Source organism: Coturnix japonica, chromosome 5, assembly GCF_001577835.2.
Source record: "Coturnix japonica isolate 7356 chromosome 5, Coturnix japonica 2.1, whole genome shotgun sequence".
Taxonomy (NCBI): Eukaryota; Metazoa; Chordata; class Aves; order Galliformes; family Phasianidae; genus Coturnix; species Coturnix japonica.
In genome coordinates, this window is record NC_029520.1 from 27,402,332 (window position 1) to 27,413,465 (window position 11,134).

Genomic DNA, 11,134 nt, shown 5'->3' on the forward strand with positions numbered 1-11,134 from the left:
AATCCTTATTTACAGTTCCTTTTGTTGGAACAGCATCAACAGCTGCTTTAAATTTCCAGCCTTTATACACTGACAGTGCTGATGTCTCTTTTCTTTGTTAATTTTCACATTCATACCTGATTAAGTTGCTTATTTTATCTGGGTTTATTCGTAGCTGGGGAAGAAAAGTGATTTGTGTTTAAGATATGATATACAGAATCTTCTGTATACCATTAGAGTCAAAGGTGTGGCACATTGAAGTTCTCTCCAAGGACACTATTTTAGATTTCGAATGGGGAATGGAGAAAAAGACACATAATGGAACTCAGCAGGTCTGAATCTGACTGTCAAATTGCAGCTGCCCATCAGAAGGCTGTGGAAACAATCTAGAAAGAATGGAATGATTTTTCCTGAGCAGTAGAACAGAGTTAGCTTCAGATTATCATTCACCGTGTTATATACTGTGTCCTCTTTGAAATGCTTCTGTTTCTGATTAAACGATCCTTTTATGCTTATCAAGACTTCTGGTGTATATTTCATGACAAGAAAGGATATTCACTTTTATAAATGGATTCATTGCTAACTGCTTTTTGTTTTTAATCTCGCTTTTGATGCAATACCTTCCCAGTGTCTGTCATACACATGATAAGTAACTAAATTAATTTACCCCAGAGGGCTTGATGTACTTCAGCAAAGTGATTTAAATGAACATCATTGTTTACATCTATGTGTAAAAGCATATATAACCATAGTGCTCTCTTTTCAGGTCACAGTGCTGTTGACATTACCAAGGTAGCAAGAAGACACCGCATGTCTCCGTTCCCATTAACATCTATGGACAAGGCCTTCATCACAGTTCTGGAGATGACCCCAGTGCTTGGAACAGAAATCATCAATTACAGAGGTACTTTGCATGAAGTTGGATTTTATGTGAGAAGTATGATAGTTGTTTTCCATTTTTACAATCTTCTTAAGTGCTTAACCTTCTAGTGGTTTTTATGAGAGGTCTGAGACTGATCTTCTCCAACAGAAACTACTTTAGGAAAGACAATAATTGTAGTAGAATTCTCTTTTCAAAATCAGGAGAATGTGAACTAATCTCAGTCGTGCTTCCTGAAGGAATCTGTGATTGGATTGTAGTGAAATCTATGAATGAATTTTCTGATAATCTGTGGCATATGCAACAAAGCTGGAACCAAGAAGCCACAGCTTGCCTCAGTGCTGGATGTAACACTGGATTTCTGTAGATGCCATCTGGCTTCAAAATGAACTGCAATGATTCACTCAGTTCTTTCACTCTAAGAGTCTTACTTACCCCCTTCCTAATTGTACATTAATGATTAAATCCTGAAATACAAATGAGACTGAAGTTTGTAGGGATGGGGAAACCTTTAGGGTTTTTTCCTCTTTTTCCAAAGGTGAGGTGATGAGCAAAAAATAGCAGCACCCCAAGCCTGAAGAGTGAAAATGTTCAGGTCCTCAGTAGAGTCCAGGTAGCAGAGAGGTACAAATGGTTCCTAATTTGGATATTTTGTCTTCTGTCCTGAAAGTTCAAAGATTACATGTCCTTCACCAAATCCTTGTTCTGTTTCAAGCCTTTGAGATGTCTTCATATTGACAGACTGATTTAGTGTACACACTTGGTAACAGGAAGTATATCTCTGAGAAGAAAATGCATATACTGCATTCAGAATAGGACCAAAACTGGACCAACAAGAAGTATGCATATTACATACTGCTTTTTCATAATGGTATGTGGTTTAGTATGCCTGGGCATACATATTAGACCTTTTTGGATGGTTGTCTGTATTCTGGGCCTGATCTTTAGGCTGCTTTTAGATGAAAAGTGTTGACATGTATTTTGTGTGGATGATGACTGTCAGTATAGGTTTTGTGGACAACATAATGAGTCACACTGTTAGGAATGCTTATTTAAGAAGTATACATATGAAAAGGCATTTCTTGCAGATAAATCAACATAGAACTTAGTCTACCAGGATAGTAGTAGCATACTTTGATGATATGTAGGCAACAAAATGTAACAGAAGATTGATGGGAAGGTTCAAGCTCTACTGCCATACTATCAACATCCACCTCTGATGACATGGGCCAACAGAATAAAATAGGAGGCATCACTTTTGGAGCAGCCCTCATATTTGTGAACAGGAGCTATATTGCCACCGAAATTAAAAATGTAGCTAAAATAAAATCTATTAGGGAATCTGTTATGTTCAGAAAATGAACATAATTCTCGGTACATATAAGTTAACATTTATTTAATTATTAACGGTACATATAAGTTAACATTTATTTATGTGTATACACCATTCTTATAGGCCAGTATAGTAGAGGTCTTCATATATCTGATCTGCAAACCTCTTCATTGGAATTATAGTAAAATTCAACAAAGTCACAGCCTATATAATGGCCTGCTGCCATACACTTCGGCAATTGCAAAACAAAACATTTCACACAAGCAGCATAAACCAAAGGTGTCTTAAGCTTTTTTCCACCTGCTGTTACCCATGTCTGATATGAAGCCCTCAATTAGCCTTCTATTTCAGCTAGATGCAGTTACCTAAATGGTATTTTGTGGATATACAAGGTAAAGTCTTTAGACAGCATGATAGCAATTATCATTTTCTAGATAAGAAGAGGAAGTTTAATTGATACTAAAAGTAGAGAGACAACCAAGTTCACATACAGTTAACAGGCCATTAGGCTTAAGCCTCAGAACTGAGGAGTTTTGCTGAGTCCAACAGCCTTCTTCTCAACTTCTGTAGAGCATGCTTTTCTGCTTTTCTGCTGTTGATTCATTCTGAACTTGTCAATAATTTTTGTAGCATTACATTTTCATATCGCACTGAAGATATTGTAGAATTTATGAAATGGAAGATGTACAGCCCTAGCACAGTACCTGTCATCTTGCTGCTTTATCCCAGTACCAATACCCTTAGAAATCAAAATTCTTCACAGGCCTTACCAGTTTCACCAGTTGCTCTTTAGAAAAGAAATACTCAGATTGGAAAAGTGCATTTCATGTCATTCACAATTCTGCATTAGAATCAGAAAACTGTGGGCATCTCATGAAGCAGCTTGATGACATCAAAACATTTCAAAGTATGTTTTGTGAATTGCAATTAATTAAAATAAAGTCAAACGGGGTATTTCTTAAATGATTGTTCACATAAAGGGGAGTAAAGAAGTGCTTCAGATTGTCCTGTAGTTGCTAACTACCTTCATTTTAAATGCACAAGGCTCTGGCAAGTAGTTCTTACATTTTTCTCTGCTTAATGACATTCATTCCCACTACTGCCTTGCCATTTATTCACTTCAGATACTGCATGGCAGCATGCCAGGAACATACTGTTCAAATTTGCTCTGATTGGTGTGATTTTGCATGCAGACAAGAAGTAAAATGAAGATACGACGTGCCTACTAAAATTAGAAGCATCACTTTTGTGCAAGATTCCGTGTGTCTGTGAGCAGAGGTTGTTTTCTCCAGGCCTTTGAAAGCTGGCTTTTCTGAGCTATAATTCAAATGTCTGTCTGTTTTTTTTTCAGCACAAATGTTCAAGCTTTCAGTGAGCTTTCTAATAACTTCCATACTGTGTATGTAGTAGCCATCAGAAAAATGTTTTCCTGGTTGTTCAAATAAGTTTTACCAGAATCTTCATGGTAAGCTGTATTTCAAAAATGCAACATAAATATTTACTTGAGGCTGACTAGTTGGTACATGAGTGCAATGATGTTAGAGATACTATGATTATAAATAATTGCTTACTAAATCACATTGTGCTCATAAGTAAATCATACCACTTTGATAAAGCTGAACAGTTCCTAAACACATAGGTGCACTTCTTGGCAAAATATGTCAGTTTACTTAGGGACCCAGTTAGGTCTCCTGCCTTTGTAGCAAATCCAGAGGGACGTAGATTTTCCTGTCAGGCTGCAAAATGAGAAACATACTTTATTCAGATCTCTTGCTTTTTGGCATAACTGATATCCTACAACATGGTTATCCACACAAATTCACCTGGCAGGAGAACTTTTCTAAGTACTTCTGAGTGAAAACTCCCTCTCTTTCCTTCATGCTGTCAGGTGGATTTTGCCTTGCTCCTGAGCAGTGGCCTCTGTTGTAGAGGAGCTGCTTCTGCTTAGACATACTGGAATCCAGCTGATTTCAGTAGTTCTGACCCCTCCTACTCCATGTAGTTAGAAATGTAATAAATCCTCTTTATCACCCTCCCACTGCATGAAGGGATAAGAGACATATTTTCCACTTCATTCCACATCGTAGAAAAAAAGTTCTCGTTCACACTGTGAAAGCAAACAGGTAAAGTTCACACGACTGAGGGCAAAGTGGTTCGTGTCGGTCACTACAGGGAGGCAGAGCCGAATTATGGCTCATCAGTCACGGTTGCTAAGTGAAGGAAAAGAGTATTTTTTGAAACAGCTATTAAAATATTTAGAACTACTGCGGTGTAAATTTTCTTAAATAATCCTGACACTTTTATTCACTCATCCTCTATTAACCAGAAATGTTATCAGCAATTAGGCAAAGCTAATCTATTGCAAAATTCCTTTTTCAGTTTACTGAAACATGTCCATCGTTACTGTTTATGTGCTATCCTCTGGACTTCTTCTATTACCTTTCATGTTTTGCACAAAAACTTTAAAAAATATTTAAATAAAAATACAGAACCACATGCAATTTTAAGAGATTTCAGGATATAGAGTATTTATTTTTTTGCCTGATCACACATCAGAGCCATTACTTCTGTGTTTTGTTACATGGCTTTCAGATCAACTGTCAGTGTTTTGACCATAATGGATCATTTATTGCTGCTCCTACAAAATGATTCCAGTTTATTTGTTGGGTTTTGTTTTTTTTTCCATTTATGTAGAGGTTTTGACAGAAATCAAGAACCGGAGAGATGGGTTCATATGTTCTCTCACATACACATACGTTTCATCTATCCGAGCACACTGCTGCCACTCTGTTTTCTTTTTCACTAGTTCTAATGACATGGAGCATTGTATTTTCTCTTTTCTCCTTTATAGATGGAATGGGCCGAGTCCTTGCTCAAGATGTATATGCAAAAGATAATCTACCGCCATTTCCAGCGTCTGTAAAAGATGGCTATGCTGTCAGAGGTAAAATCTTCTTTAGCATGCAGTATAGAGCCAGTAAAACTACTTTTCAACATGTATTTAGTTCATTTCCATGTTTTGCCAGTCAAGCAGCACTTGTATTTTGGATCCATCTATGGGTGTTTTGCTTAAGATTTGATCCAGTTCATTGCTGGAGTCATTGCTACATGCAAAGCAGCTGATGTGAAGGATGTTCAATTCAGATCTTTTAAGAGGATACATGAACAAACATCTGTGTGTGCTCACGGACATGTACGTTTGTTGCTAGTGAGTTCCTTGGAAACACGAAGAATTCCATGAGAGTAACAGAACGTCCATTTCTGAACAATTGATTCTTCTATTTCTCTGTTGTTGATTTCATCAGAATTTTCTTATTGCAGCTGTTACTTCATTGAACTTTTACAGACCCAGCTCCCTATTTGTGTATTATTTAGTGATTGCCATGGAAAATTTAGAAAAATGGGTATCAGAGAGAGGTACCTCAAAAGAAAAAGTAATTTGTACTTCAGAAAACTTTTGGTTACTGTATCTAAATGAGCAGTAGGGTATTAACAAGCGGGCATGGAGCTGTTTCCCCAGAGAACTTGAATCTATCTTCTGCTTTGCCAGTGGATGCTTTTGAGCAAGCTGCTTCTCTATGTATCTTTTGGTTTTTATCCTTTTAAAAGGATGGCTGAAGATATTTACTTAAGTATCTGTAGAGAGAAATTAAAATATATATGTATGTGATTGAACATTATTCTGATAGTGATATCTTTGCGGTAGCTGTTGAATCATTGTAATACCATGCTGAAATTCAGATACAGTACCCAACTCCCTTTTAAAGGCATCAAGGATATTTTCTCTTCTTTTGGAGGATAGTGCATTTTTTGGGTTTGACTACTGCATTCAGTAGTATTACATGCATTATTCAAAGACAAGTAGTGGTAGGGTCTCTCTGATTGCCTGAAGGAAAAAATACAACAACAAAAAAAGGCAAAATGTAGTCCAGAACAGTTTTCTCATTACAAAAGAATTTGCTGTTTTACAGGAAAGTTTCACTTAGGTAAAAGTGCAATTCAGTTTTAATGCCATACTGTCTTTATGATTCTGTGTATTTATCAAAGAAACAGCTAATAAACTTGAAAAATCATATAACGTTTAATTTGTAAAAGTCTCTGAGCCATTTCACAAAGAAAGCAGTATTGCTGGTACCAACTGCTTAGAAATCACAGGTTGGAGATTCCTGTGTTTTATGTGTTCTGCATTCTTAGGTTATGCTCATTCATATTTTAAAGATTTTTACTACAGCTATGAGAACTAGATGCTTCCTTCATTTATAATGGAAACTGTGACTTTTTATAGTCTTTTGGTTCTAGCACTGGAACCTTCAAAGAAAACATCACTAATGCAGCTTCACTGTAAGACCTTTGAGGCAGGCAGAAGCTTGAACTTTGCTAGTAATCATGCCTTTAGTGTCCCTGTAAAAATACCAGTTTGACTAAACTAGAAGTCCTGAAGGCTTTCAATTTGTTAAATCAAAGTTCTTTGACTTTTAACTTTCAAAGTGTCTTCAAAGTGCCCTATTGCCCTTCAGAAAATCCATTTGGTGTAGTCTGTAACCACTGCACTTGTCCACATCTTCCAAAAGCAGTAATAGAATCTAGAAATGTCAATAAAGTACACAACAGGCTGACAAAATCTGTGATACCCATGTGTTGGTTTCACATAGAGAAAATTTTGCTCACTATGGGACGTTCTTATACATGTAAGTTCATGAACTCCCTCAAGTCTTTGTTATTAATGTAATTTCTCCTCATCTCTTCATCCTGATTCCACATCATCAAGAAATTTTTTGTTAAAAATACTATGGCACCTGTAATTTTAAAAATAATAAACCTTGACTTAAAATCTAAAGAGTTTGCAACACTTCCATAAACTGTTGTGATGAAACTGAAGAATCTTGGGTCACTCTTTACCTCTCCCGCTCTTAATTCCTAATACTGTCACTTGTTTTGGTTCAACTTTCACCTTTTGTGTTGTCCATCTTAACAGCTGCTGATGGCCCAGGGGATCGATTCATCATTGGGGAATCCCAGGCTGGAGAGCAGGTAAGTACTATTTCTTTTCTCATTTTTCTTTTTATGTGTATTTTTTTCTTGTAAGGTATTGCTTTGTATTTTTACAAGCCTCTCTAGGGCTTCCAGACTCAGTATTCTTGGAGGTGGCAGGAAGTAGGACAGAGCTGTAAAGCCTCCTGCTGTGTGCCTTGGGATGTGATTTCAAACAGTAAGGTAGTACGGTTACATAAGGAACTAACAAGGATATCCTAAAATACTTCAGAGCATTGTGCTGACATGTCCTATAGGAGTACATACAGTAATGTTCTGCCCTAGTACAAGGTTAGAGGACATAAGGTTTCTTGTGGTATTAACAGTTCATAAACAGAGAGAACCAAGAGTTAACCCTTTCTTGCTGACAGGGTTTAAATGGGACATCAGCCGAGAAACTGTTTCCACGAACTGCGTATTTCACACTGATTCCTGCAAACTGAAATGTATTTAGAATTTTGTAAGAAGCCTTTTAAGAAAGGGAACGATCTGAACAATCTTGTGGAGGCATCAGAAGCTTAATTTCCTTTACAGGTATAGTTTGCAGTATTGTTCCCGCTCTGTTTGTTTAAAGAGTCCTTGCGCTCTTCAGCAGATAAATGGATTGAGTTTAAGGGAAGGCTGGGGTAGCATCCATTCATGACCTACCATGCCATATAAATATTCTTAAGTAGAGACTGTCATTCGCTGCCAACCTCAAGCGTACATTTGATAAAATTTCTATACTAATACTAGGATGACTGATAGAAAAAAGAATGTGTGAGGTTCTACCACTTTTATTATTCAGTCAGTTTAATTGTACCTGATACCTTCTGTTCAAGAGAACATGGGTTAACCTAAAATGTTTCTCCAGCTGTTCCAAGCCCCAGCATATAGTTCTGTCCAAAATCTAATGCACATGAAATAATGGATACATGGAGTAAGCAGCAGCCAAACAGTGGATAAGCTTTGATGAGGATTTTACACTGTGACCTGTAAAACTACTCACCGCAAAAGTCTCAAGTTAAATAGTTGCATTTCAAACAGTTGTTTCGGATTTTAGAAGCTTTACCTGTAGCAGGATTGTACCTTTTTTTACTTCTTCTTTTGTTTTGTTTTGTTTTTTTTTTATAATGAAGTTGAACTGCTTGTGTATGTGTAACAAATGCAACATTTGATTTTGCTAATCATGGTAGGTATGGGTGCATGATAAATAGGTGCATCTCCCATCCATCCTCATGAATTATGCTATAGAGGCATAGGCATTGTCTCAATAATGATACTCATGTGAACTTAGAGTAATAAATCTGTTATACAAACTATGTAAAATTAATAGTAGAAACATGTAGGTTAGTGGTTCCAGTATTGTTATATCTGCCTTGAATTTTCAGTCTTTCTGTCTATATTTTCCAACATCAGTCTAAAATACAGAAGATTGTCAAGTATATCTACCACCTTTTATATAATCATTATAGACCATCAAAACCAGTAGAGCAATCTGCTGTATTATCATTTATATCATTATTTACCTGTCATCAGTATTTTTATTTTGCTACTTAAAAACCATTGCAGCACATTGGTGCTCACAAACAGGACTGGCGAGGCTGTGTGTACTTAAAACTGCCCACAAGTCTGAGGGGTTCTGATCAGTTCAGCAGGTTTTTAGTAAGGATGGAAGGGCAACTGGAAGATTGTTTCCCTCCTACAAAATTCAGAAGCTCACAAATGTGTATCTACAGGGACAGTCTGTCCTACCAGATTAATTGTAATGGAAGGCGTGTAGAAAGAGAACAGTTCTGGAAATCCCAGCGGCAAGTAAGAAAAATGAGGCTGTTGACCTCTGAATAATTGGTCAGAGGTTTTCTCTTGGGCCAACACATCTTCATGTACATCTCCTTCCCAAGAAACGATTTATAGCCATGGAAGTCTCCTCAGTCTTATTTCACCCTTCAGTCACTCTCAGCAGCAGCATACTGCTGTTCATGTTACAGACCAATTAACTGAGTGATTCACAGCAGGGAGTTCAAAATAGGTTTACATTTGGCTCCTCCTGTAGGGAGAAAAAGGTTATGTAAATGCTACTTAGAGAGGAAGAAAATGGGACTGAGAACTACAGAGTGGCCATATAGCCAAGCTGGATGCTTCTGTATCAATCTCTGAATTGTATATTATTTCCTCAAGTCCATTTCCAGATGGTCATGCTTATATTAACAGTCTTTTTTTATTTAGCATTGAAGAAAACTTTCAGACACAACCTTGCTTTGGAGAGGTTAGGGCACATTTGAGAGCACTAGTCAAGAGCCATCAGCAGACTCTGTGAAAAACTAGACCGCAGGGAGCAATGATTTTCTTCCTGTAGAGTTGAATAGCTGAGGATTAGAATTTCCTGGAAGACCAAAGAAGTTTTTAAGAGGAGCTGTGACTAACTGTAATGGATGGATAGAAACAGACATTTTTCACCTTTCCATTAACTTGACCCTTTTTACAGAGAGGAGCATGGGTCATTGTAAATCTTGCAGGAGAGGTGTAATATTGTACAAGAGAAAATGCATGAGATGAGGCTATGCTTGACAGATTAGTTCTGGTTTTTGTCAGTGATTAACATAGAATGCATCCTCAGTGCTGAAGGTGAAGGGTGGTAGAATCCTGTAGTGCCCTATTGCAGGTAACTATGAGATCTCAGTGACCTTTAAAAGAGCTTCTGTGAAATTGATGCATTAATATGCTTTCTGAGAAGCAATAATTTCTTCTGTCTAGCACAGAAGGAAAAAACAAGCCCTGTCTTTCCCCCTGTCTTCTTTCTAAAGTTCATCTGATCAAATTCCCAAAGGACAAAATAGAAATGAAATATAAGAGCAACACAACTGAATATAAAAACAAATGTTACTGCATCATAAATTTGTTTAAACACTTTACATCACTACACCTCAAAAAAATTAACTGCTTCATATGGTAATAAACTCCAAAAAAATGGATATTTACTGTGCATTTTATCACCACAAGCACTATTTCCTGGCAGAGTCCTATGCATGCATTTGTTGTCATTCTTGAGGCTGAAAAACTGTATTTTAAATGGGTGAATTTTTTATGCAAAACATTCCTCCTTTAATATTTGCTGCTAATAGACTAATTATTTACTAAGTTCAAAACAATATTACTTATTTGGAATGTGCCTACAAGAATATGCAAAAGAGCTCCCACATTCCCAAGGCATAAGCCCAGATTTTTGCAATGTTTCTTTTCATAAAAATCAAACTACCACACTGGACAGGATGATTTGCACTTAGTTTTAATCATATTCAGTGCAAATAGCATCTCGGCTATTTATCAGCAGCTCCTCGAATAATCTGTGGTGAGAATTCTGTTTGAAAAAAAACACAATTAAAAAGGTATTTCTTTAATCTTATTTAGATGTAGGTTAGACACCTACTTTAAGATAACATCAGTCTTGCTCGGAAAGCACATAAACCATGGCATGTTGCTACTGTGAACTGTTTTTCCAGTGTATCTTAGCACTTTATGTTCTTCTCAAAGGCTGTTAGATTTCCTTTATGCTTAGAAAAGGTCCAGTATTCAATCAAATCCAAACTCAGTGATTTCTTGGGATACATACAGCATTACTGTGGTAAATTAGGTACAACCCATTTACAACCTTTTCCTAGTGCCTTTGTGCCAAAGAACAAAATACAGCAGCCTTTGAATTACACACATTCCAAAGGAATATTCACATTTCAGACATTACAGCTGTGCTGAAATACAGTAGAATAATGGACAAGGCAAACACAGCTATGTATATTTGAAACATTGGCCACCTGTCTAGAATTTACAGATGTCTAACAGCTTTTTGTCAAAAGTCATAGCGTATATCACTGCTGTTCATGAGCAAATAAGTGCTTGGGCATTACTACTTTGGGTAGCTATCAAATACGTGC

General features: G+C 36.8%; 1 protein-coding gene across 27 annotated transcripts in view; it reads left to right on the forward strand.

Moving 5' to 3' along the window:
* The window catches only part of GPHN (gephyrin), a 242,589-nt gene that overhangs the window by 199,303 nt on the left and 32,152 nt on the right, over positions 1-11,134 (forward strand). For all 27 annotated transcript variants that reach the window (XM_015864840.1, XM_015864845.2, XM_015864844.1 and 24 more), the window contains 3 exons: positions 746-883; positions 5,044-5,136; positions 7,168-7,223. In XM_015864840.1, the coding sequence (XP_015720326.1) occupies positions 746-883; positions 5,044-5,136; positions 7,168-7,223 (287 nt within the window). The remainder of the gene's footprint in view (positions 1-745; positions 884-5,043; positions 5,137-7,167; positions 7,224-11,134) is intronic.